Here is a 27904-nt window from a genome sequence, read left to right as displayed (position 1 = left end):
TACACCTCTGGATTTATTTAAACCGCAGAAAAGTTTACAGTGTGAAACAAAAAGGAACCTATACCAGAGGAATTTCGTTTTGCCTTTCCCTAGAAATAGCAAGGAGATACAACAAGTTCCTCACTTTGATTGAGTATGGCCAATTCGGTACTGTAACAATACATCCATAAATCATGGTTGGCAAAATTAAATTAAATACCAAGGCAACCTTACCACTGACTACAACCTAGTGCCAAGATCAGATAAAGAAAGTGCAATGCTCAGCATTCTTCTAAAAATAAATATGTACATCATTGCATAATTGTCACAAACACCCGATGAAGACTACGCTATGCCAACTCACATTGGCTTCAATAATAAATACAAAATGTATAGTCAACTTCTATTGGTTCTCCAAGACTTGCATATTTCTCACATTTCTGACATTGCATAAGACACTACGAGGTAGGATAACTCACATGATCTAGCGCCTGTCGCCAAACATAAATACATTTAAAGGCGCATAACTTGGAGAGTTACATGATCACACTAACATACAAACACAACTCAACAAAGTACCACATTCTGACTCTCATTTTCTGTAGTAAACGGACAACCAGACAGTGCTGTTCTGGACATGGCAAATATATAATATGTAATCAATGTACTACAACTTTAAATAACTTGGTAATAGTTCATTACTTGCTTAATAAGAAGTCTTCTTATATGTCCAAATTAAACTCATCCTCCCAGCAAAAACAATTATATCAACAGTGCTAAGGACCAACTTTCAAGTACCTAGTCCATAGAGCAGCAGGTTACTCATCAGTGAAAATCAGAACTGTCCTAAATCTGTAATGCCAGATTAGCTTGGAGGTCAATCCCTTTGACTTTTGCATTAGTACATGTGTCCCATGATCTGCCTGACAGAGGCAATTAAATCACAACTCAAAGATCTCATCCTCTCTTTCTCTCAGTTTCTTGGTGCATTTGGTGATGGGGCACTGCCCCAAGTATGGCTTGCTGATGCATTCTGGGAGAGGAGGTGACCGTGACACTGTTTGACCTCGTAAATCGACGGTCTGTTGTCTTGCTGGTACAAGCTGCTTCCAAAGACGTCAATCTGTGAAGGAAAACCCAAACAGGTGAAATAAACAGAAGCTTGACTAAATCAAGCATTATATGAAGAGTTAAGCACATAATACAGTGTTTCTCAAACTATGGGGTCGCAAGAAACTTAAATACACTTGTTTTAAATTGCGTTTGGTTTATAGAACCGGGGTTACGTCAGTAACCTCCAGTTGCCGCTAGATTCGGTTGCAATAAACAGATCGGTTTCTGTTTGCTTCCTACAAATTTGGCTCCATCTTTTGAACCGTTTAAGATACAAAATATTATGACCCCATCACTCAAAGATAAGGCTTTGTTTCCCTCTACAATTACATTTTAGTCATTTAGCAGACGCTCTTATCCAGAGCGACTTACAGTTAGTGAGTGCATACATTATTTTTTTTAGTTTTCATACTGCCCCCCCGTGGGAATCGAACACACAACCCTGGCGTTGCAAACGCCATGCTCTACCAACTGAGCTACATCCCTGCCAGTCATTCCCTCCCCTACCCTGGACGACGCTTGGCCAATTGTGCGCCGCCCCATGGGTCTCCCGGTCACGGCCGGCTACGACAGAGCCTGGATTCGAACCAGGATCTCACAGTGGCACAGTTATTGTAGGGAGGTGCCTTAGACCACTGCGCCACTCGGGAGATACAATGCCCACAAAGCCGCAGAGGAATCATTAAAAGAGTGGAAAAGACCAGGAACTAAATCAGACTTTTTTTTAAACAGAATATCATACAAAAATATTGCCTGATGATCTTCTGAACTTCCCTATACCTTCTGTTGCATTTCTGTCACTTCAAACCATACTTCCTTCAGATTGAAATACTGTCAAAAGTACTTTCAGACTGATTTGTAATAGACTGTCTTAGCCCCAATTTAAAATAGTAAACATTGGCCGTTTATTACATAAATTTTTTTTACATGGTGGGGTGGCGCAATTTTTTATATCAAAATGGGGTCACGGGCCAAAAAGGTTTGGGAACCTGACATAATGATATGCCATTGATGTCATGACATCATCACATTGACACCCTACTCCTTTAAATTGATATTAGCATTTCATCAAAGTTAAAGCTGCAATATGTAACTTTTTGGGTGACCCGACCAAATTCACAGATATGTTCTATGTGAGCAATTATTATTTTGTATTTTTTTGTTTTACCTTTATTTAACTAGGCAAGTCAGTTAAGAACAAATTCTTATTTACAATGACGGACTACCAAAAGGCAAAAGGCCTCCTGCGGGGACATGGGCTGGGATAAAATAAATAAAAATAAATATAAAGAATATATATATATATATATATTAGATGGTACAATAATTATCCACACTATACTTGCTTGCTTTGTCCCAAACTGAAATTAGGCAAACTATTAGATTCTTTGCAACCAGAAAATGGCGGAGCGATTTCTGCATAGACTGGCCACTAGTTCATGACAGGTCAGCATCGTACGGTATGACTTTATCTGGGTTTATTTACCGTTTCTCTCCCTCTTGGCATCTTTTCACAGCTGCTTGCTTGGCACTGGCTGATCATACCATCCATCCTTTTCAAGAAATCCATTGGAGAAAGTTCTGATGTGCTTTCTTCTTGTGTCTTTTCAGAGTTGTTCACTGGCTTCCCATTTTGAGTAGAGCCTTCTTTACTTGTACTGTCCTGTACCTGGCCTGAGTCCTCCTCAGTCACATCTACCCCATTATTAACATCACTGTAGTCGTCTGACAGCACAGGGATAGAAAGAGACTTCTTTAGGAATATTGAGTCATTCGTGTACAGTCTATTTGCTCTTTTGATTTGTTCCATCTGTTAAAAAGAGAAAATTGCAGACGATGTGGGTTTATGAAGGTAAAGAAAGTGATCACCATAGCATAAGCCTACAAATTGCCCATTTTGAGTTGTCATGCAGTAGAAAACTCCTTCTTGACAGGCTGGCTGCTGGGCCAACATTTCAAATACTCAAACATTTTGGAAGAATGGCAATGCCAATGTATAACTACTCACAGATACTCCATATTTCAACGCGAGTCCTTGCAACGTCTCTCCTGGTTGAACTTGGTGTTGAATTCGTCTTTGTCGTACCGGAGAAAGGTTGGATTGTACAAGACTGCCGTATGACCTCGTGCGGTTACCGCGGAGCAGACCGCCTCCACAGGTTGGAAGAGGAGCCCGTTCCCCGTGGAACATGGTGGAGCTTGTAACTGGTAAAGCTAACGTTAGCTAGCTAGTGATCTAGTCCCTCTGTCTTGATTGCAAAGTTAGCATTAACGTTAGCTAGCGTAAGCCAGCTCACGTAACTGCCTAGTTAGTTTGCTAGCTAGCTAAACTACCCCCATGCGATTATACAACTAGAAAACGAAGTTATTGGAGGGAGGTGCTAGCTAGCTAATAACATGAGTTTTAAATTGCATGTAGCTTGTTAACATTATATCTTTGACTAGCTAGCTAGTTAGTTAGCTTCTAAACAAAAACAAAAACTTGCCAGAGAAAAGATTTATTCAGTCAGCTGTCAGTTTCCATTGCTGCGGTGGTATGACCAACTCCCATAATTCCTCTCTGAAAGCAGGAAGTAACCAGATTACAAACGGTTTTGAAGATGTTTGCAAGGAAGTAGCTAGCTAGCTATTCGCAAATAAAGACCTTAAACTACCAAATATATTTAGCTAAACCTATTAACCTAAATGTCGTTTAAAAGAGAGGGCAATGATCAGAGTCAATTGAATATCCTCAAGGTAAGCCATCTTACTATTTGTTGCTTACACAGAAATCAATCAGCTTGTGACAACACATAACTGCTACTAACGTTAGCTAGCTCGGGCACGTTTGGTATTTGAACAGTGGCGGCTCCTGAAAAAATTCTCAGGAGGGGCAATTTTTCTGATGATTTAGGTGACCTACACACATTTAAAAAAAAGATATGTCCAGCAACAACATGAAGACAGGGGCAGCATATAAGTCAATACCAGAAGCATTTATTGACTGATCTCAAAAGTGTTGGCTTACCAGGGTTGGTGGAGCCCTCAGTTTCATCTTTGCCTCGCAAAGCTAACTCAAACACTCCGCAAAACTTCACACACTGGATTAGCCGGCTGAGGATGTGGCGGTTCTTGCTAATGTCGTAGTAAATATATTTGTTATAGTGAATATGGAATATGATATGTTGAGTAAAATGTTGTGCTAAGATCTATTTAGGTCAGGAGCTGGTTATAAGTTCTGTTCCTATCCAATAACAATGGACAAAAGGGTCCTATCTTGTCAGCCTTGTCAGCAGGTGGCCAAGGACAACACCCACGCCATAGGCCTCTCAGTTCTTCCAACTCACGAGTTCTTGCTCTGAGGACACACACACACACAAACACACACACACACACATCATCACTGTTAAACACACACACACACACACACACACACACATCATCACTGTTAAACACACACACACACACACACAAAAATCCCCTCTCTTAGGCTGAACATTTGAAGACAGAGAACCCGACTCAGAGCCAATGCAACAGTGACAGTAGCCTGGAGGTGACCTCGCCCAACTCATCAGGACCAATCAGAAGATCAGAACTACTAGATTGAACCTACTTCATTTATTGCATAAAATGTCTGCACACAATGTTTCGGGGCTCTCTTCAGATAATAATAATAATAATAATAATAATATGCCATTTAGCAGACGCTTTTATCCAAAGCGACTTACAGTCATGCGTGCATACATTTTTGTGTATGGGTGGTCCCGGGGATCGAACCCACTACCTTGGCGTTACAAGCACCATGCTCTACCAGCTGAGCTACAGAAAGTGGATACTCATGGATGCGCATTGCAATTGTAAAATGTCAACACAATTGGAGACACCACGCCATTTTTGGAGACATGTTATTGACAGTAAACTATTGTAGATGCGACTGCTAACTAAATAAAACATTTTAGCTGGCTAGCTAATCATCTTAGCTAAATGTGGGGCAAACAATTCAGTTATTTACCGTTAATTTGAGGGATTGGGGTGAAAGAAATCGAGTTACATAGTGATACTTTACGATATACTGTATTGACAATATCGCAATATTTTAGCGCTAGTTGGCTGTACCTGCACCAAAACACCATTATTGTTCCTTCATAGCTTGTTCTCAATCTTTTCACATTGGGAGCCAATTAGTTTTCAGCACTTTTATTTCCATGACTGATCAAAACTCGTTCTCATGGCTTTCTGATCCCTCTGCAACAGACATATGGTGCGCAATAAAATCACAGTATCGAATCGCAATACGTATAGAATCATGAGACTCGCAATGCGGATGCATATATCTTATCGTGAGGTTCCTGGCAATTCCCAGGCCAAGTTCATTTGCCACAACAAATCTCTTCGCTAGCAAACGCGATGTCTTCTCCAAAACGACAATGTGTCTCCAGCAATGTTTACTTTTTTGACGTTCTATGGCATCTCCACTTTCCAAGCATATATGACCACATGTAATATTTTGGTAAGTGATGCAAATAGTGAACTATGTAGGGCCAGGATGTAAAATATATGTAGCTGCAGCAATTTCTCTTATCTGATATGGTAAGTAATGGGGCTTAATTTATAGCTCCCTAAGAGTTTGACGAACGGGTCCGTGAACGCGATTCCAGATATATTTACCTCTGAATAAACTGCCTTTATTACACCATATCCACATCCAGTAAACTTGTGATTATCAACACTAACCTCATCGTTGTGGCGGCGGACAGCTAGCCTGTATCCTCGTCATCCAGTTGAGTGAGTGGCAATGTCTTTTTCACCAGTTCGTCAATTTTTGGAAAATCCTTCGGGTGTAGGACTTTCCGCCTTTAGTAGAAACCTGTTGAATTATTAAATTTGGTCTGGGAGGTCCTAATTGTTTTCGCCAATTTATCTTAATTTGTTCGCCGACAAAAAGGAACTTCTTTCAAAGACACAATCGAGTTGGACTGAAGCCTAGCCATTTTGATAGTAGTAGTGAATTGATTGAGGCTGCTACCTGGTCTTTTCTTAGTTACGTTCATTCGTGGTTACGTTATGCATGACGAAAGCGCGTAAGTGCGAAGCCCACAGACACCCATAGAGAATGTATTGAAAGCTTTGAAATGTGAAAAAAATAGATTTTACATGACAGGCTATGAGAGACTTCTGGGCGATTTTCAACCTGACTGAAATCGCCCAAAAACGGGAGGGCCATTTGAAGCACGACTTTAGCCTGATTTGACATTTAGTGGCTGTCAGATCAGACGCGAACACTGATAACTGCTGTTGCCGTGATATAATTTTTTATAAATTTATAAAAAAAATATATATATTTTTTTTATTTTATTTTTTTTATAATTGATTAGAAAAAAAATCCCTTCCTTTTCCCGTTTGGCAGTGCGTCGCCCATATCGCCCTATTGAACAAGCCGTCCCTGTATTTGAACTATTAGCTAGCTAACTCAATATTTAGCTAGTTAGTTAGCTAATGTATTATTTTCCAGAAACGGCGTGTTGCAGATCTCCTGTCCAATTTCATTCCAGAGGATGAGGCAGCCTTGATGAAAAATGGAAGGTGAAGTACCGGCATCATTGCTATCAACTGGAAATGAATCCTTACCCAGGTCTTACTGTTGTTTTTATTTGGCAGAGCAAGCACTTCTCATGAGCATCTGTATTTTTCCTAATTCCCTTTCAGATACACCTGCCTTGTGTGTTCATACCGCCCTGTTTTTGATACAGTTGACATGCTGACAGTACACAGAAAGGGGAAAAGACATCTCGAAGGTGGTACATATGAATGATCAATTATTTTCCCTAGCTGGAAGCTATATCAAAACCATCTGTGAAGCTGAATGTGCCTACACTAATCCTTTCTTTGCCAGGGATGAAGTGGTTTTATGGAAAGAAAACTCAACTGAAAAATGAGATATCTAAACGACAACATGAAAACTATATTCAAGCTGAAGATAGCCGCCAGTTAAAGCTTTATAACTAGCTAAGTTACTCAAGTGAAATATATTGTCTTTGTAAACCTGAGGCTTTAGACTGTAGTGTAAACTAGTGTTTACTATGCGTCATGTTTTTTTTTGTTTTCACCATAGGAGCCCTCTAGTTCTGCCCCCCTGTTGACACAGACACGTAAACTCACCCACCATGCCTTACTGAAGACTGTGCCATACAACAGTTGTCACAAAAAGACAAGGTACTCTATGCTGAAAGTTATATGTTAATGAGAGCTGTTGTGAGTAGTACCATGCACATTATTACAATCACATTTTCACAGACCCTTTTGAAATGTATTTCCAGTACAAAGTCTGAAAAAGGGTCAACTAGTTCCACTCCAGACTGTGACATCAGCCCCTCCAGCACAAGACTATCATCACCACATCAAACATCAGTGGAGACGATAAGAGATACAGACATCATGTCATTACCCAGTTCCAACAGTAATATAGCAGGTAAAGTCTAGATTTATTATAAATAACATATCATGTTACAAATCTATAACGATTGGTCTCCCCTCTAACCCTGTTTTTCAATGCTGTTCATCCTCACTAGTCAATCAGGGATCGTGTCCAATCGGGAGAAATAAGGAAGTGTGTAAGGAGTCTCATCCAACAGCAACCCAGGAGTCGGAACCTATGACAGCTCAAAGGAGGCGAGAGATGGAGCATTACCTCAAATTGAAAAGGTACTTATCTAGAAAGTCTTGACTCTCATTCAACGTCACTGCTAATCGGCATTTGTCAGTCGATTCCAATTTCCCACTGGCTTTATGCATATTTTAATTGTTGTTTTGAATAGTTTATTAAACTTGCCTTTCCCCATGTGAACATTAGCAGGATAGTGTGACATTGTCATTCACTTGAGTCGTTTTTCAAATGTGAAGGCTGCAGTTCTGTATGTTCACCACCAGAGGTCAGTATGCCATCTTAACTTTTCTACCACCTCACTCTTTCACTTTCTGCCTCAGTGCGGGATGGCTGCAGGACAGGAGTGGCCAGTGGGTAAAGGATGAGAATGTGGAGTTTGATTCAGATGAAGAGGAACCCTCATCACTCCCATCCTCTCCCCCCAGTGACTCAACACCACCACCTTACCACAATCCCTAGCCCTTTCCTCAAACCCCTGCCACTGACTCTAAGGTCCCATTTGGACATACATCTGTTGACTCAACAGTTGTTATGAATGGCACTCTGTTGCGGTAATGACAACACTATAAGAGCAGCACTAGATCATCTTGAACTGCCTCCATGCTTCCTTTGTTTACCTCTCTCAGGGAAGATGCATTGGTGCTTGAGACAATGCTTTGACTGTTGTCACCTAGAGAGAGGGGTGGGAAGGGAGACGATTCCCAGCACCCTTTGTGTTATTCTGTTTGCCCATTTTATTTAGGTCCATCACCTCCCCTGTTAAGGCTAAGCTTCTGTGAGCTTACCATAAATCAACAGCAGATAGGGAAATATTAGTGCTAATCTTGGTAGTGGAGCCACTGGTTAACATTCTTCAGAAGGTTCTCATTTGTGGCTCACCCCTAGACCACTCTGTATAAATTGGATAACCCCCCACTCCCTAGAGAAAGGTAGCATGTGGACTTAACGTGGGTTAGTTTTAAATGATGACGTTAAAGTGTGGCAAAAACGGAGTACCTGCTTGTTATTTTTTGAGTTCAGTGCGTGACTGCCACAAGACGTTTGGAATGTTTGTTGACAGTTGAGCTCTTATGTCGATGCAGTCTTATGTGTCATCAAGAGTGATGATATTATGGAGTGAAATTGTCAATGCAATAAATCATGTTGATTCTATCAGGTTTCTTGTACTATGAGATGACTAAACAAAACATAATTGTCCTCCACTGCTAACTAGCCACAATGTTCAATGTCTGTTTGAATAACCCAAATACAAGGGAGCAAAATAAGGCACAACTTAACTTAGCAGGTCATTAATACTGTATACCAGGTCAGTCACTAAATACCTTGCATGATATCCTACATAACTATCTATAAATACACATGCATTTTACTGTGGCTGAATGATCAAAGGGGAATAAATAACCCCAGGAATAGCATCTGATATGGCAACACTGACCTTAAATCATTACAAGCCTGGTACCTGTGCCAAATGTCACTCTATGGCTGTAGCCAGTTCCACTGCAATCAAGGTTTCTAAACCTGTCTCCCATTTATTCAAAACCTGCTAGGTGACATTTCTTTACAAGAAATTCTAAAGGTTGCTTATATTGAGAATGACATTCAAAACACATTGCTTAATACAGGTATAAAATGACTGTGTGCATGGAGCCACTCCAATGCTGTGAAAATCCTCAGAGGTTAGCAGCTGTTTGGTGAGGGTTCATGGATCTCCTTGGGTGCATATGGGTGGCCCCTCCCCTTCAGACCCTTTAGAAGTTGGTATATTCTGGGCAGGGTAACTCAAGCCCAGAGGACTAGGTTACATTTCCAATGGAGGGGGATCAAAAATAGGTCGGGGTTGGGGGATCCGGCGGGCTCAAGGAGGGATTGAATAGTTCCGATTCTCAAGATCTCGGAGCAAATAGTGTACTCTTGTATCTGCTTGCATTTTGTACCTTGTGTCAGCTCAGAACTTTGAACCATGGAAATGATGTATGTTGACATGATGTAATGAAATGGCAAAAATATCACATTCAGCCCATTAAGACAATTCATTATTTAAATGTTTTATTTAAAGTATTTACAGATTTTCTTTTCCTAGATATAGCACCACCACCATGTAGGAGTTCAGTCATTTTCTGAGTATGTTTTCATGGCGATCTCTAGAAGCATAAACAACACTTCACTATGATGTGACCTATGTATGCTTTTATTATGAATTCAATGGTCTATAAAAAGCTGTTAGTGGTTAATGAAATGAAATGCTTGGACGCAGACATAGAAATGATCACCCGTCCTTGTGAGGAGGCACAGCGGGGTTGTAAGGGTTTGTTGCGCCCAATTGACAAAGCTAGCGCAAAGCTGTCAATGGCAGTCTTTAGAGTTGTTGGATCCAATGGGCTGAATTGATAGGCTAGCGACTTGAGAGCACAATCTTGTTGCTCCACTCTCGTCTCATCTTACTCTCTGTTGACGAACTGGATGGAGAAAGAAAAGGAACAATATGAGTCAGCCAGAGTACATTATCAATGCTCATCCGAAAGCTGAAATTCCTCAGTAACAGGTTAGCACATGCAGAACACCTAGGACAACTAAACATTAACTGTAAATAGCTCATCTGTCAAGTCTTATGTCAGAATTATAGTCACTTTCTGAGGGTATTATGACAGCCTCTTCACGAAAACCCTAACAGGAAGAATGTCAAGTGCTTTAAAATTGACCATGTCAATCGAAGCACAACTGAAATACAATAATTGACAGTACGCATGCATTCTCCAGACACTCACTCATGTCGTTGTTCCTGGTGATGGCGATGGCTGCTCTAGCACGAGGCCCCTGCTGGGTGAAGTGGTAGCCGATCTTCACAATGCTGGAGTTGTTCTCCAACATGGTGGCAATCTCCATCTCACAGGAGTCCCCCAGTTTCTGTCGCTATTGGAGGAGGGTGGGTTAAAGGATGAAAAGGAATTCAATAACCCCATAACCAAATCAAATCACAGCATTGTCTTGTTATAAGTTTATCATAGTTTTTTCTCTTTCCAATGTCTTTTCATGTCTCTTGAGGAACTCATAATGACTTTGTTTTATATTCAGTTGTTTATACAGCATACATACAGTATGTAGCACTATTCAAATGTATATATTCATTCTACAGCATACTTTCTGTATGGGTGTCTGACCTGGTTGTCGATCTTGATCTCGGTCAGTGTGGTGTTGTTGGCCATGGCCTTGACGATGGCATTCATGCCCTCGCAGGTGATGAAGTTGGACTCGATGTTAAGACTCTGCAGAGTGGTGTTCTCCTGGAGCATCTCGGCAACAGACTGGTTAACACACACACACACACACACACGTACGTTACTAGAGTCACATTCATTAGTAACAGGTGAAAATTACAATAAGGATGTAAAAATGAGGATTGTTTATGTCTAGTCTGGGGGAGAAGGACGTACTCACATAGGCCACAGGGTCATTGCTACGGGTAGCAGCAATGCTCAGAGACTCCACGTGAGTGTTGCCCTTCATTGCATCAAAGATCTCTTTCAGCGTTGGGATGGGAATGTCCTACAGGACAGACAGACAGACGTCAATCACTTTAAGGTGATTCAGTACGCCATATTACATGAGGCTACACTCTTCCATCAAGTGATCTAATCCTCCATTGTAGAATTGGTCACTGTGTACATTCAGACCATAGGATCTAAAGCCCACTGGCTTCACCTTGATGTTGTTGAGGTTGACTTCAAACAGGCTGCTGTCATTTTTCTGGATCTGCTGAAGGGTCTCCTCCACATTTGTGGGGTTGGGGGGCTCGTCTGGGAAGATCTTGAATGCATCTGGTTTTACTACGCCTAAAAGCACCGAGTATCACAGGTTAGTGTAAGAATTTCCTAAACATGTAATATACTGAATACCGTAGTAGGCATGTTCTGCTCTGCTGGTCAACCTCTTCATATACGTACTGTTGATGCCCTCTGTGTTGGCGATGGTACCAGTGGTGCCCAAGGCATCGTAGTACTGCTTGTTGCTCATCAGTGTGTACATTCCCAGAATAGCTGCAAAGAGATGGAACTGATTGATAAGATATCTGTAACTCTCATTCATCATCCAGTAATATTTCCTCATTTCAACATAATGAATGGTAGCTGTCAGCTGAGACCTTTAGCATGTTATTGTCCCAGTAAGTAATCACAAGGCCTTCATTATAACTAAACCGAGAGTGTATGTGAGTGCAATTATTTATGAGGGTTTTGTTTTGACAGGCAGGTCTCCCAATCCCAATTATACTCTACATATCTTCATGTAGAGGTCTATCTATTTCAACAACTGAATTGTACATTTACAGCATACACCCAACACTGTATCATAAGAATACTAGGTACAGTATTTACCATGTTATACACGAGCCTACTCTGTCTGTCTGCTTGACCAGATAAGGACATTGTAGCCTTTCCTCAGTTCTTACAGAGAGAGCTGCAGTCACTGTCTCTAATCTCAGTGCCTCCAGGCCCTAAGGACGTTATGACACCAAACATTTATGCGAGCCATGTAGACACACCAAGCCCAATGTTATTCTAACTGAGAATGGGCCAACACAATTAATGGTTATTCGTCCCCTCAATTAGATGCATATATAGACATAGAGGCCATTGTATTGTTCAGTTTGACACCATGCCCTGGGGACGAGTACTTTGAATACCAAATATGCGTGTGAGTTAGCTCAGCTAAGCACTGCTAATTTTACAAGATGGGACGTAGGACGTAGAACAATGGGCTCCTTAAAATATAGGACTGGAGCTGCTGTTGCTTTGCTCAAATCCCCAGTAGAGGGCAGCACTTTGAATGCCTCTCTCCCAGTCTCATTAGACGGCCCCTCGCCACCAAACTGTGTCACACACCAACTGCTGTGACAGCAAACCCCCACCAGCCCCCCGCTCCCAGGCTCCGACCTGGGGCAAACTGGGAATTATGGGAGGGAAGGCCTTGTGAGGAGAGAGGAATCCAGAGACAGCTGGTCTGGTGCAAAATGCGCCAATGTCACCCGGCTTGACTCTACAGTAGCTTTACAGTACAACCCAGCCTCACAATAATAATAACAATTCCCAAAATGCCATCAGTATTATTAAGAGTGAATAAAAAGCATCAATTAAATCTCTACTGACTGAGGTCCCTCCCTCCCTTGCTGCTGGTGGAGCCGGCTAGGCAGCAATGCTATTGTGGACTCAGATCCAGCCCCAAACAAAAGAGTGACAGAGGCTAACGAAGGTTTAATCCTCATCTGGACTCCCTCCAGGGTCAAAACTGTGTTCTCAATGAGGCAGTAAATGACAGGCTAATCTATGTGGACACACAGTTCCACTCCCCAAACTCCCCCACTGGCACTTTTCAGACGCCTATGCCTTGTGGCTATGACTCTGCCATTAAAGCAGTTAGGAGGCCTGCCCCTCGGACTGAGGCAGGCCTGGCTCCCCTGCACAGTGGGTGGATACGGATAGGGGGATTTAACTATTGTGCTAAACAGTGCTTGTTCTGGGCCATCCTCTGAATGATATATGCATGATTTACATGTTGCCGATGGTGTTATGGTCTCATAATGTTGTGTAGCTCAAAAGAGGCTGAGAATTCTCATCGAATGAGATATAATTTGGAAACAAAAAATATGCTGTGTGTTTTTTGGGTGAAAATCGCCCATATCAAATTGAACCATAAATAACTTTGCTGTTTTGAAAACAATGGCAGAGAGCACATTTTGCAGATGCAGTAAATGATTAAGTGTGAGGGTAGAAACAACTAACAAATTGGGTTGGTACTGTAAGTGTTGACCGAATGAGACCAAAATATCTGTGGAACGCATTTGACATTAATTCTACATCTCAATTGGGGTAAACATGAAAAAAATTAAAACATGTTGATTCAATTAATTAAGTTTAAAACAAGGTTGCCTCTTGTTTGGTGTAAATTGATATAGGATCTTTACCCAACAGACAAGTCTTTCACTCCCTCCCCCATCCCTCTTTCCACTCCTCCCTTCTTTTGGTGGCTCTTGGCCAGCTTATTTTCATGTTGCTGCTGAGCGCAGGGAATTGGAGCCCCCCCCACCATGCCATGTCCCACATCCTCTGCATGTCTGTATGTGTTGGAGTGGGTCTGTGATGCACTGGAACAATAATATTATGGATCAATGAGCAATGGAATAATATGGGCCTATGACAAAATAATAAAATGGGCCAGGGTCACTGTAAACAATTGGGTCACAATACACAGGGGCGGCCCCAGGCATAAGCATTTGAAAAAGGTCAAGTTTTTGCTGTGAGCCAATGGGGTAACCAAGGTAACCATGGGCTGTTTTCCCGCCAAGGCGAGCAGGGCCACAATGTTCTATCTAATACCGACTGGGCATTATTGGCAACATCACATTGAAACAATGTAAAGACGGAGAGGGATAGAATGGCGAGGTAGCCTAGCGGTTGGCCAGGTTACTGAAAGGTCGCTGGTTTGAGTCCCCAAGCCGACTATGGTCAAAATCTGTTTATGTGCCCTTGAGCAAGGCACTTAACCCTAATTGCTCCTGTAAGTCGCTCTGGATAAAAGTGTCTGCTAAATGACAAAAATGTAAATTGATAGGTTCTCACCTGCGATGTCACACATCTCAGCGTCTGTGGCATTCTTCAGAGCCTCCTCCAGCTCAGGCTCCAGGGTTATCTGCTCATGGTCGGGGATCTTTCCATGGCCCTCCTTAGGAACAAACGCTCTCCCTGGAGAGGGACAGAGAGAGAGAGAATGAGAGAGAAAGACACATACAGAGTGACTGTCAGGGCAACTAGTATCCAAGGGGTCATGAGCAGACTGTAAACAAACTGTACCTATAGCACACATGTTTTTTTGGTACAGTCGATGGGGAAAACCTTTGTTCTCTCAGTATGTATCTTGTATCATATACAGTGGGGGAAAAAAGTATTTAGTCAGCCACCAATTGTGCAAGTTCTCCCACTTAAAGATGAGAGAGGCCTGTAATTTTCATCATAGGTACACGTCAACTATGACAGACAAATTGAGAGAAAAAAATTCCATGCTTCACAGTAGGTATGGTGTTCTTTGGATGCAACTCAGCATTCTTTGTCCTCCAAACACGACGAGTTGAGTTTTTACCAAAAAGTTATATTTTGGTTTCTTCTGACCATATGACATTCTCCCAATCCTCTTCTGGATCATCCAAATGCACTCTAGCAAACTTCAGACGGGCCTGGACATGTACTGGCTTAAGCAAGGGGACACGTCTGGCACTGCAGGATTTGAGTCCCTGGCGGCGTAGTGTGTTACTGATGGTAGGCTTTGTTACTTTGGTCCCAGCTCTCTGCAGGTCATTCACTAGGTCCCCCCGTGTGGTTCTGGGATTTTTGCTCACCGTTCTTGTGATCATTTTGACCCCACGGGGTGAGATCTTGCGTGGAGCCCCAGATCGAGGGAGATTATCAGTGGTCTTGTATGTCTTCCATTTTCTAATAATTGCTCCCACAGTTGATTTCTTCAAACCAAGCTGCTTACCTATTGCAGATTCAGTCTTCCCAGCCTGGTGCAGGTCTACAATTTTGTTTCTGGTGTCCTTTGACAGCTCTTTGGTCTTGGCCATAGTGGAGTTTGGAGTGTGACTGTTTGAGGTTGTGGACAGGTGTCTTTTATACTGATAACAAGTTCAAACAGGTGCCATTAATACAGGTAACGAGTGGAGGACAGAGGAGCCTCTTAAAGAAGAAGTTACAGGTCTGTGAGAGCCAGAAATCTTGCTTGTTTGTAGGTGACCAAATACTTATTTTCCACCATAATTTGCAAATAAATTCATAAAAATCCTACAATGTGATTTTCTGGATTTTTTTTCTCAATTTGTCTGTCATAGTTGACGTGTACCTATGATGAAAATTACAGGCCTCTCTCATCTTTTTAAGTGGGAGAACTTGCACAATTGGTGGCTGACTAATTACTTTTTTTCCCCACTAACATTCTTTGAGATTATAAAGAATTACATGATTGTAATATGCCCCTTACAGTGGATTTGTCTTTGTTTTGGGGAAAACATTTTTGGGATTGTTTCTGAAAACACTAAGAAAGCCCTGGTTTATATGGGCTTTGTGAATAAACTCCAATAAACTACATTTTCTATTGTATAACTGTATGCATCTCATTGCCATATCAATGTTAAACAAACCACTAAAAGTACACTTTTAGGTCAATCACTTATCATTACTGATTTTTTAAGTTCAAAGCATTGGATTGTTTTTCAGATTAAAGCAGTGGTTCTGAAACTGTGGGTCGGGAACCCAAAAGCCACTCATTTAAGAGCCACCCCGGTGCAGTGTGGGGTAGTGTAGTCTATAGTGTTGTGCAGTAGTGTAGTGGACCGTACCTTTCTTCTCGCCTGTAAAGGGCACCAGGTCGTCTCTGTCCTCGTGCTCCAGAGCTGTTTTCTCTAAGTGATCCAGCAGGGCGTCACGGTCAAACGCCCCCGTTGGGCTCTTCTTGGTCTGGTCACGCTGGCGGTACCCGGCTGGCAGGATGGCATTCTGGGACAGAAACAGTAGGGGTCAGAGGGCATGTGGACATTGTACAAAGATTGTACAAAGAGTTCTGAATCCTCTGGGGTTCTAGTAACTGGTTGTGTGAGACTGGTTTTTGATATGTTGGAAAATGGATTTATAAGATTTATAACTACAGTATAAAGCTACTTAATCCCCAGGAAATTCCTAAGTAAGTCTTACAATGTCAGAGAACAAGATAACATGAGAAGGGGGAATTATGTAATTGGCAGTGCCTCAGTTGTGTTGGTGTTCTGTGTGTATCAGTGAATCTCTTGTGTTAGGTACGCCAGGATTGTGGGTTCGGTTCCCGGGGCCACCCACACGTAAAATGTATGCATGTATGACTGTAAGTCGCTTTAGATTGAAAGCGTCTGCTAAATGGCATATTCTTATTATTATAATTTATTATTATAATTATTATTCTATGAGCCTTGTGCATCCCTCAGTCTTTGAGTCTGGAGTTATCTTTCTACAATTAACTCCCTTATTTGCCACCAGGGGCCCCCTGGGGCCCTCAGTACCTCGGGGTCCATCTCCAGCAGCTCATACTCCAGCGCATCTATCTCCTCAGGGCTCATCCCTTTGAGGATGGCATCCTCGTCGATGTCCCGGGGGTCGCTTTTCGACATGTCTACAGGCTGGCTGGGCTCCTAGCTAGGGTCACAAACACACCACACACCCCTGGGGTAGAGCAGGGCGCTGTCTGTGGGGAGAGGAGAGAGAAAGGAGAGGATGCACTTGGGATACAGATTGGACAGATCTTGACAGATTGGGCACACTATGGCCGCTTAGATAATACTAGCAACGGATACTATGTTTTGGTGTCCTGTTAGGACTAGCCAGTGTGACAGAACCTGGGTAGCTAGGACTTAAGCACACCAACTATTTTCATGTACTGTCTTGTGAGCAACTTATGATCTCCATTTAGTATATTGTTGGCAGTCCATTTTCCCAGTGTTGCCTCTATGAGGGTATGATGGTAATAATAACTGTATTTCCAGTGATCAACACACATTTCCCTGGAGAACCCTGTGGTCCACATGAATGCACAAATAAGCACTGCCACAACGCACAAACACCGCCACATTTGGATTGAGCACTCCTTTTTTCTCCTGAAACTGAACTGAAATGAACACACTCCTATAGAACTGAAGCTATGGATTCAAAGGGGAGAGGGAGAGAGAGACAGAGAAGAAAATAAAAAGTGAAAGAGAGGGAGAGAGAGTGCAGGTTCTTTGCTATTCTTAGTTCCAATGTGGTGAGCTAGGGGTTTAGAGTTACAGAGGCGAGGATAGCGGAGCAGAGGGGTGCGTTCCCTTATTTATCACTGGCTGACACCCACTAGCGGCCCCACCCATATTCCCAGTACACCCACCAGTGGACAGGCCCAGATAGAGGCAAAACACAGATCTGAGGTCAGTTTCAAGTGCACCCTGGAGAGTGGAGCTCAACCATGAAACAAACACAAAGCCTGGGCACTCACTGGAGGAAATACCACAACAATATCATACTGTATATACCTCTGGCAAAACAAGGGACTCATAGGTATGAGTCATGCACCTATCAAGTGTAGGGTCAAACCCATTTACATTTTCAATTTTAAATCCACATTCCATTTCATATTGGTCTTTTTAGGAAATGCTTTCAGAATTGACCCTAATTGTTGACCCTGACCACTTATATGCTAAATCAAACACAAAAATTGACCATTATGTGAGGAACTGTAAGTCTACCATTGCTACAGAAACAGTTCGATGAGAGCTATTCAAGGGCTACTGAGAAGCTCAAGTCAGTGATTGGCAATTTAACTCCCCAAGACAATAACAGAACACTTCATGCATCCATCAATAGGAAATCAATGTCATGAGTGTTGAACGAGGCCATTAGCACATGATTGTTGTGGTCTCTAGCCTTGTTCCTTTCTGCATAGGTAACAGTGGTGTGCTTTATATTCCTAGGTCAAGTTACAATGTCAAACTTTATTAGAGTGGCCACACACACATTTTGTGACTTATTGCAAACACACACCTACACACCTTGTGACTAATGAATAGACTGCATTCATGGAATGCTTAGTCTACCTGTAAATTATTATCTGGTGATGACAATACACTTTGACAGAACATCTAAAATTGGAAAGTCTTCTGAGACACACTGTGATTGTGTGTGTGTGTGTGTGTGTGTGTGTGTGTGTGTGTGTGTGTGTGTGTGTGTGTGTGTGTGTGTGTGTGTGTGTGTGTTCGTGCATGTGTGCCTGTGTGCGCTTGTGTACGACCATGTCGAAATTAGTGCGTTATCATAGAATTACAGTAAAACATACTCTTACCACAGAAATACTGTTAAGTGTGTGTATAATAACTTCAAGTGTGTGTGTTTTCGTGTGTGAAGGCATGTGTCCATGTATGTTTGTGTTCAGTGGAGGGGACACCTCGTCAGCACAATGCAGCTTTATGTGTTAAGCCAATGACACAAACACTGGATCAAACAGCTGTGGAAAAATAAGGAAGTAATTATGGAGCAAACAACTGTATGTACCTTTTAGTTCACATGCCGAGAAGCATCAACATTTTGTTTGTTCTCTTGCACATTGCAGGAACAACTTGGACTTCACTGGATGCAAAAGCAGCACAGCTTTCTCCTTTTCTCATTTGTATGGACAGATGAGGACAAACTTACTCCTGAATGTAGCTCCATGAAGTTGTAACACAATGGGGCAACATCCAAACCTGTATCTCCTGATTCAACTGCACCAAAGCCCTTGATCCCATGAGGTTTGTTTGAATAAATAGGCTGCATAAACTATCGCTCTGAGTTTTACAACGTCCTTGCCTCAGAATACAACACTACCAAGGGCAGAGGTTTTACTGTGTAGGAATGAGACTACACTGTTTCAGCACAATAAGTGTTCTATCAGAAACCTTCAAAAGCCTTCTGACAAATGTGCTTGATAAGTGTTCAAGAGGCAGGATGCCATGTTTTGATTCATTGTGACATTTTAATGAGCATGTTTCATATTCAAGGAGACGTCAGACTGGAAAGTAGTGCGCACACACCTGTCAATAGTATTCCCATTGGGTTTCTATGGGAACCAAACTAGTTTCTGAGCGGAACAGTGTCACCTGTCAAAGCCAGTTGTCTCAGGACATTTCTTTCCAGACGGAATCCTGCAGGTTATGCCTGGCTAAGAGATTCTCTTGGGAAAGATAGTTATTTCATCACTACAACAACATACCACTTCAAGCAGCTTTATCTTTCAGTTGTGGCCGCTAACCATCTGAGGAGTTGGTTAGCAAAATCCCAGCGACTTGTGCCGGTCCACGGGCCTCTGGTTTAGCCAATGAAACTTCAGGAAATTGACACCAGGCTGCACAGATAGCCAATCAGAGCACACCTGTTGAGAGGAGTGGGGACCACCAAACTGGTGCATCCCCTTACATTCATCATGGCTTTATGTTTATTTCCCATCAACTGTATGGCATGGTGTCCATGATGTCACATGCTGTTATGTTGGAGTGGCTCTCCTTTTTCCACTAGTGGCATCTGGTTCTAACAACGCTCACTCTCACTTTGTAATCTCAGCTACTTTGTGCAGGTCCACTAAAAGCTTGTGGCACCTTGGGACCAAATTAAGCATCCACAAGCTGTATGATGGTGTCCATTCCAAGTTCATGATCCTACAAAGTCCAAGTCTCTGAGAAGTACAAAGTTACAACAACTCATACAAAACAACTGTCTTGTTGTACAGTCCGAAGTGAAGGTATGTACAGTGTTCAGACAAGCCACATGACTTGGGTGAAACTGGAAAGATCATAATAGAGAGGGCCCAAAGTGTCAAAGCAGTGAGTCACTCTCTGGTTGACAGGTCAGAAGATTTCACACTATTTGCGGGTTGACTCCTCCAGGTCTTACCACATAAGTGTACAAATTCCAAATCAACCGCAGCTTAATTTTAGCTTCACAGGTCAGCTACTTCCAACAGTGTAAATCTTCCCCGGCTTGGGTTGCGGCCTTCACCCCACACAGAAGTTCCACTTGGAGGACTAAAAGCAACTTGTCTGAGAATATTTTTTACTGTCCAACATGAAAAGGTTATTGTTCCATTGAATTGTGGGGGGGAAAAGAGGCAAAGGTATCTGAAAAATGTTAATGCTCATATTATTTTTTTGGCTGAGTAAACTGTTCTCATCGACATTGTATGAACATATGTTCTTGGCTTCCATGGTATTTGCCATTCACCATAAATACATGTTTTGATGACAACACACCAATATGGAAGTTTTCATAGCCTGAAAGCAAGTGAAATTGTTTTTCAAGTACAAGCAACTGTTCAGAAAAGAGTACAACTATCTAATAGGTGGGAACATATCTTTACAGCAATACAACGACATTGTAATTCAGCTCCATGCGTCTCTAAGCTGCCGTAACTCGACATCGTTAGCCACGGTGAAGACACACATTTTGTGCCTGTTTTAAAGACTTTAGCACAAATCAGCCACAAATGGCCCCAAAGACGACTTGATTCAGCCAACACAGCTATTCAAACGTCAGGCGTTGCAGTGAAGTTAGCTGGGAGTGGGGGTGGGGGTGAAGGACACCCCCTTAAATCTACCATCCCCTGAGACAACACCACAAAACTGTAGAGCGATGGACAGCTATGAGATGACTTAACCCAAGCATACCAGCAAAAGATCTTCAATTGAGTGACAATACTTTAGCTTAGGGTTTCACTGGACTCCCATTGGAGAAACAGGAAAAAGTCTGAGCTTTCGGTCAGTTGACCTTCATCAGAGCACTGGTCTCCCATAGGAAATGCCCAACTGTCAACTGTCAAAGTCGTGGCCAAAATAATCCAAGGCAATTAGAAGACCAACACACCAACTTCTACAGTCAAAGTGAAGTATTCAAGCAATACCAACATAAACCAATGTTGGATATTCACAAATTCGTCTCCCTAACTTTTCTGTCCCTGACAGAGTCTCTCACACACGGACACATGCACATTGGGTAAAGCTTAGCTCCAAGCAGACACACAGAGAGAGAGAGATTAAAGAAAGGGACATCCTCATGCCAACGGTATCCCCACAGTTGAGAGAGAAGCAGCCTCCCACCTACCTTCACAGAGTTGCAGTGCTGGAGCTCTCTACAAGGCAAAGCCTGCTGTTGGAAGCCGAGAATGGACTTTCTCTTTTTTCTATCCCCCTCCCACCGGTTTTCTTTTTTCTAAACCCCCCTCCCCTCCTCTCTCTTCCACTCCCTTCTCCTATCTCCCCCTCTCCTCTCCTCTCTCACTGTCCAGCCTTCTATGCTGAGACGGGGATACTGGCAGCACTTTGAGAGGTCAGCATTTTATTATTCTGGCTTTGCAAGAGTGACTGTGAATCACTGAGCAGAGTGAGAGAGAGGGAGAGAGCGAAAGAGAGAAAGAGGGGGGAGGGGTTGAGTGATGCCCATGTGCTAATCAGTGCCTCAATTAATAGAGAGCCAACCAAGTGTAGTAGGTAACAGTGACATCTACTGGTGCTTTCTGAATCTCTGACAAAAGTTGTAACTACAGCATATCAAGTTAAGACAGTGGTACTCTGTGGTATTCATCATTCCCATCGTACCTTTACTCGACATCTCCAGCCCAGACTCCACTTTAATAATACCACTGTGATTTGAGTATCAGAGGGGCCTCCTTGTCCAATAGGGTCATCAGATGAGTCCATGTTACTGACCAACACTGGGGTGGCCTAAACTGTGAACTTCCAGTGCCTGAAACAAACAGAACATGACATGGAGGAGAGTTCCAATGGGTTGGCCTAAGCGTTAGTGAACAGGTTACATGTTTGGGTTAATGCAAGCTTCACAAAGTAGCTCTAGGGGTCAGTGTTATGGTCAGTTTATATTTTTAGGAAGAGATTAAGGGACAGGATAAAGGTTTTAGGCCTGGGTTCTAATAACTGTCACTACAGTCTTTATCTCTTCCCTTATCTAGATATATTCCTTGCCATCCTTTCTCTCAACTTCTTTGATTCTTTATTTTTGTCGATGCATGTTTTCTTCACTGTGAAGAACTGTGGGCTAAGCACCAAGAACTCCACTGGGCTTATCTGTAAAGATTGAATTGCGCCTCTATAAACTATATTCAGTTGGTTTTGTAGTCTTCCTTGCCAGATTCATGACGCTCCAGTACAGCAGGTTTAATATCAGGTGCATGAGCCAGTCTAACAAATGCCCACACGGTGGCAGCACATACTCAAGTTGAGTGTGTCCTAATGATTCATGAGTTATAATAGGTCATATGGTGTTTCCGGTAGTTTCTGGTATTTGGGGGTTGTTTCAGATAGTATGATGTTTTCGGGTTGTATCGGGATGCTAAGATCCCAACCCAGTTCAGAAGAAAAAAAACATACATGGCATGCTTGACATATTTGTATTGTACGTGTGTATCCCACAGCGCACATATGAACATGTTACCAGACTGCATTATTCTGTTCCTTATGATTAGTTCTCATAGTTATCTGCCTTTTTGAATGAACAATAGATACAGTATGAAAAAGGTTGGTTCACTGTTTAATTAAAATCAATCATAAATGTAGGGACACTGCCTGCTCCAAAGCTAGCTGCCATGTCTTCAAGGTGGTTTTTCCAAGCATTTCCTTTGTTGACTTACAACAGTATAATCAAACAATCTGCTACCAAGATATACGTCTCATCACAGTATCGGTCTGATGTTGTTTGGCTTCAAGGTTGTTTTTTTCATTCCCTCTTTGGTTTCATTTTGACGTTTTTTGCTCATTTGAGGCTCTTTATCACACTGTTCATTCAAAATAAAACTCAACTAAACCTCATGATTTGTTTTGTTTTTGTTTGCTATATGTGTAGCCTCCCCCCCAACCAGAGAGAGAGAGAGAGAGACGTCCACCCACCCTCCTGGGGTATTATCAGTCAACAGGAAAGTATACTGGGTAGAATGGGGCTCTCCCTTGACGTTCAAACACCCACACCGCACCCGATCCCCAGGGACCTAAGCAAATGAGGTGGCTTCTGAATAAATAAATAATAATAAAAAAAATATATTTATATATATATATATATATATATATATATTACAGAAGAAACCCCTCCAGTTTCAATAGTAACCAATGGCTTTAAGATCACCACTTTGAATAAGAACACTTCCTTTTCTGGAAAAGGTCATGTTAAACTGGATGTATTTTCCCCATGAATTACCGTCACACAACTACCTTCTAACTAGAAAAGAGAAGTCACATACACAGGAACGTACACACTTCCCCATTCAAGGCTGCAGAAATAGGACTGAGCTGAAAGTTTGCCAACTGTAGTTCACTGTGTGGCCGACAGAGGGCCTCTGTTATAGAATGAGGATGGAACATGTTGAGCCCATAACTGACAATAGGCCTTTGTCCCAAGGAATGTTCCCAGAGAGCCAGTGTAGCAGCCTACATAGAATGATCTGAGCAGTTGGGGCTGTGTTTACAGTAAACAAGCTCTGTCCTTCTTGGACTTGACTGTATGTTCCTCCATGTTTGAATAACACCTTCACCCATAGGCTACATGGGATATAAAACCACAACACATACTGTACCATTCCAACACCACCTTATATGGATCATCTGGTACACCTACTAAGTCAGTTCAAACCTGCCTGTGTGACACCTGAAAGTATGTGCTCTGTGGTATAGGAAAATGTGTGTCTCATGTAATGGTGGCGGTGGTTTGTCTAATAAATTGTGACCACAATGTTCAACGCGTGTGTACAGTATAAGCTGTATCCTTGGTGATAGAGCAGGCAGTGTTTTGGAAAGATAGGTACATTCACGGTGGTAACTCAATTAAAGTACCAGATCATTGACTAGAGATCAACAGGTAGATTCTGAATGGCATGATGGCCTCTCCCTTTGACTCATCTAAATGCCTATCGAAAGTCCAGTGACTATCAGGTACATTTTAACTACAGTATCTCATTGTAGATCTGGGCGGTGTTCAGGGTGTAATTACATTACTGGAATGCTGTAACATAGTGTTGAGCTGAACATTTGTGTTGTCTGAGTAATGTCAGCATAGCTGCCGAGACTCCAATTGTGTGGAGATTACCTTCAAAAGGTTATTGATATCTCAATAAATGTTTAAATTCTGTCAAATATTTAATTTCTGTCCTTGCCCCATGATTATGATAAGATAACACCTGTCCATAGGGCCGGGTTATTGCCTTTGTGTGACGCGTACTGAGTATACGAAGAGGCAGGACGCAGACACAGGAATTAACAAGGTCAAGGTTTACTTAACAATAAGCAAGAGAAATAACAAAGATAAAGTAAACGACACGAAGCTAAACAATCACACACAATATCATCCAGAACAGTCCAGGGCTAAATAGGTCTGTTGAGGAGATGATGAGGTGCAGGTGCGCTAGAGGTGATTAGGGTGCGTTGGGTTTCCATTCCGGTGTTGCCGAGGTGGTGCGCTCAGACCTGTGGCTCAGTAGACCGGTGAATCAGAGCGTGACAGTATCCCCCCACCCCCGGCACGCGGCTCCAGCTGCTGGACGTCACCGGCCAGGAGGACGACCCTGAGGACAAGGAGCGGGCCGGTCAGGGCGGCGACGGTGGAAGTCCCAAATTAGTTTGGGGTCCAGAACGTCCCCAGCCGGAACCCAGCTCCTCTCCTCAGGACCATACCCCTCCCAGTCCACCAGATAATGGCGCCGTCCCCCACTGAACCTGGAGTCCAGCAGGTCCCTCACCGTACATGCCGGACTCCCGTCAATGTCCAGGGGCGGAGGAGATGTACGCCGGGGGACGGCATCCGCCAGAGGACCAGGAACCACCAGCCTGAGGAGAGACACATGAAAAGTGGGTGAGACACGGTAGTGAGGGGGAAGGAGCAGCCGGTATGATACCTCATTTATCCGCCGGAGGACCTTAAACGGCCCCACAAACCGGGGGCTCAGTTTTTTGGCTGGGCAGGCGGAGAGGGAGGTTTTTTGTGGACAGCCAGACACGATCCCCAGGCTGGAATACAGGGTCCTCACTGCGGTGGCGGTCGGCTTGGTCCTTCTGCTGACGAATGGCCCTCTGGAGATGGACATGGGCGGCGTCCCAGACCTGTCCGGCCATGTGGAACCACTCGTCGACAGCGGGTGCATTGGTCTGGCTGGGTGTCCAAGGGGCCAGGTGGTACCCCAGACGCACTGTAGGGGAGTGAGCCCCGTGGAGGAGTGAACAATTCTGGGCATATTCTGCCCAGGGAAAAACCTTGCCCACTCACCCTCCAGTCGAGTAGCTGAAACGCCTTCCACACTCGGGAGGTGAATTGGGGTCCGAGACGATGTCCTCCGGAGGTCCATAATGCCGGAAGACCTGTTGGAACAGGACCTCAGCGACCTGGAGAGCAGAAGGAAGACCAGTTAGTGGCAAGATTTGGAGAACCGATCTACAACCACCATGACTGTGGTGAAGCCGTCAGAACGTGGAAGGTTTGTGACAAAGTCTATGGACAGGTGTGACCAAGGTCGCTGAGGCACTGGGAGAGGAACTAGTTTGCCTGTCAGGTCGTTCCGAGGTGTCTTCGTTTGGGCACATACGGAACAGGAGTTGACGTAGCGGGAGACATCAGAAGCCAAAGTGGGCCACCAGTATTTTTGGGCTAGAGAATGCAGGGTGCGCGTAATACCAGAGTGCCCTGCCGTAAGGGTGGTGTGCGCCCAGATCAGCAGGCGGTCACGGACACTGCTGGGTACATACACACGCCCCGGAGGGGCGTTGGCAGGCGCTGGGTCCTCCTGAGCCGCCAGGCGGATGTCTTCATCCACATCCCAAACGACAGGAGCAACGATGAGAGATGAGGGCAGGATAGAACCCCCCAGATCCTTGGTGCATCCTGGAGAGTGCATTGGCCTTCACACTCTGGGATCCTGGGTGGTAGGACAGAATGAATTGGAAGCAAGTGAGAAATTGGGCCCACCTGGCTTGACGAGAGTTCATCCGTTTCGCTGCCCGTATGTGCTCCAAATTCCGGTGGTCAGTAAGAATCCGGAATGGATGGACTGCGCCCTCCAGCCAGTGTCTCCATTCCTCCAGAGCGAGGACCACCGCCAACAGCTTCCTGTCTCCAACTCCATAGTTCCTCTCTGCGGGGCTAAGCTTTTTAGAGAAAAAGGCACAGGGATACATTTTCTCTGGCCTACCGTGCCGCTGGGAGAGGACCGCACCCACGCCCTCCTCCGATTCATCCACCTCCAGGATGAAAGGACAAGATGGATCTGGGGGTTTTAGGATGGGCGTTGTGGTGAAACTCTCCTTCAGCCTCTTGAAGGCAGTGTCAGCCTCAGGGTTCAGCTTCTGAGGCCCACCCTTAAGGAGAGAGGTGAGCGGGGCGGCTATGGAGCTGAAGGACCTGATGAAACGCCGGTAGAAATTAGCGAAGCCCAGGAAGCACTGTAGGCCCTTGATGGTGGTGGAAACTGGCCATGACCTGACGGCGTCCGTCTTCACTCCTTCCATGAACACCCCCTGAGGACTGATCCGGTATCCCAGGAAGGAGATGGCCTGTTGGTGGAATTCGCATTTCTCCCCCTTCACCAACAGGCTGTGTTCCCGAAGGGGGAGTAGGACAGCTCGGACGTCCCTGACATGCTCCTCGAACGTAGCCGAGTAGATCAGGATGTTGTCGATGTACACCACCACCTGTCTACTCAGCATGTCCCGGAACACGTCATTGACGAAGGACTGGAACACAGAAGGTGCGTTGGCGAGGCCGTAGGGCATGACGCAGTATTCATAGTGGCCTGACGTAGTGCTGAATGCCGTCTTCCACTCGTCTCCTTCCCGGATTCGGAGCAGGTTGTAGGCACTCCTCAGTGCCAACTTGGTAAAGTACCGGGCCCCTCGTAGCTGCTCGATGGCCGACAGAACCAGAGGGAGGGGGTACCGGTACTTGGTGGTGACTGCGTTCAGCCCCCTTATTGTCCAGTGAGGTGACGTGTAGCGGAGATGGCAGTGTCACAGTGGGCAACCCCCATTCAGAGACCAGCTCCAATATCTATAAGGTTCCCCGCTGATCCGGAATCTATCACTGCGGTAGAAATGGAAGAGAAGGAATAACCAGTCACCGTTATGGGAACTAAAAACAATGGTTTTGTGATAGGAGCTGACGTAACACTCACAGAGCGGTGACGTGAGTCATACCGCCTAGATAGGGAGCCGCCAGGTGATCGGTGGTCCATGGTGGTGTAGGGGGTACTGCCCACCTCCATGGGTGAGAACTCGGAAGCAGGGCGGCTTCCATAGCTCAGATGGGGTGAGCATCGAGGCTCTGGGAGGTGTTGGGAACGCCGTCTCTCTCTCAACATGGATGGACGTGGTGATGAGGGTATCAAGGTCCATCTCGTCATCCCGACATGCGAGTTCCGTCTTGATGTCCTCCCGTAAGCCTCTCCCGAAGGCCGTGCGCAGAGCACGCTCATTCCAGCCGGAAGACGCCGCCACCGTGTAAAGCTCAGAGCGTACTCGGACGCGGGCCCCTCTCTCTGTTGTAGATGGAGAAGACGCTCACCCCCGTCCTTTCCCTCCGTGGGATGATCAAACACCGCCCTGAACCTAGCGAGGAAGGT

General features: G+C 44.0%; 3 protein-coding genes across 4 annotated transcripts; 1 reads left to right on the top strand and 2 right to left on the bottom strand.

Moving 5' to 3' along the window:
• lysmd1 (LysM, putative peptidoglycan-binding, domain containing 1) lies at window positions 1-3533 on the bottom strand. The gene is given in 5 exon segments (XM_041852834.2): window positions 1-978; window positions 980-1102; window positions 2579-2622; window positions 2624-2902; window positions 3101-3533. Coding segments are annotated over 5 exon segments (687 nt in total). The 5' UTR covers window positions 3284-3533; the 3' UTR covers window positions 1-920.
• Window positions 3212-8887, top strand: scnm1 (sodium channel modifier 1). 2 transcript variants are annotated; one of them, XM_045220092.1, is made up of 8 exons: window positions 3212-3300; window positions 6584-6654; window positions 6778-6866; window positions 6965-7059; window positions 7184-7284; window positions 7389-7540; window positions 7641-7773; window positions 8056-8887. In XM_045220092.1, the coding sequence occupies exons 2-8, from the start codon at window positions 6641-6643 to the stop codon at window positions 8192-8194; spliced, it is 723 nt and encodes a 240-aa protein (XP_045076027.1). In that variant the 5' UTR covers window positions 3212-3300; window positions 6584-6640; the 3' UTR covers window positions 8195-8887. The 2 variants fall into 2 exon arrangements, with proteins under 2 accessions (XP_045076027.1, XP_045076026.1); XM_045220091.1 differs by lacking the exon at window positions 3212-3300 and adding an exon at window positions 3676-3828.
• An 877-nt stretch (window positions 8888-9764) lies between these two features.
• On the bottom strand, window positions 9765-21504 carry tmod4 (tropomodulin 4 (muscle)). The gene is made up of 10 exons (XM_045220090.1): window positions 21400-21504; window positions 16809-16990; window positions 16116-16272; window positions 14347-14469; window positions 11677-11769; window positions 11435-11565; window positions 11171-11278; window positions 10894-11037; window positions 10501-10645; window positions 9765-10191 (listed from the first exon to the last, which is right to left on the bottom strand). Exons 2-10 carry the CDS (start codon window positions 16914-16916, stop codon window positions 10169-10171), a joined length of 1032 nt encoding a protein of 343 aa, XP_045076025.1. The 5' UTR covers window positions 16917-16990; window positions 21400-21504; the 3' UTR covers window positions 9765-10168.
• Between the last annotated feature and the right edge of the window lie 6400 nt (window positions 21505-27904).

The sequence above is a fragment of the Coregonus clupeaformis genome, unplaced genomic scaffold (assembly GCF_020615455.1).
Source record: "Coregonus clupeaformis isolate EN_2021a unplaced genomic scaffold, ASM2061545v1 scaf3136, whole genome shotgun sequence".
NCBI classification, from domain to species: Eukaryota; Metazoa; Chordata; class Actinopteri; order Salmoniformes; family Salmonidae; genus Coregonus; species Coregonus clupeaformis.
This window is presented reverse-complemented; position numbering and strand designations above follow the sequence as displayed.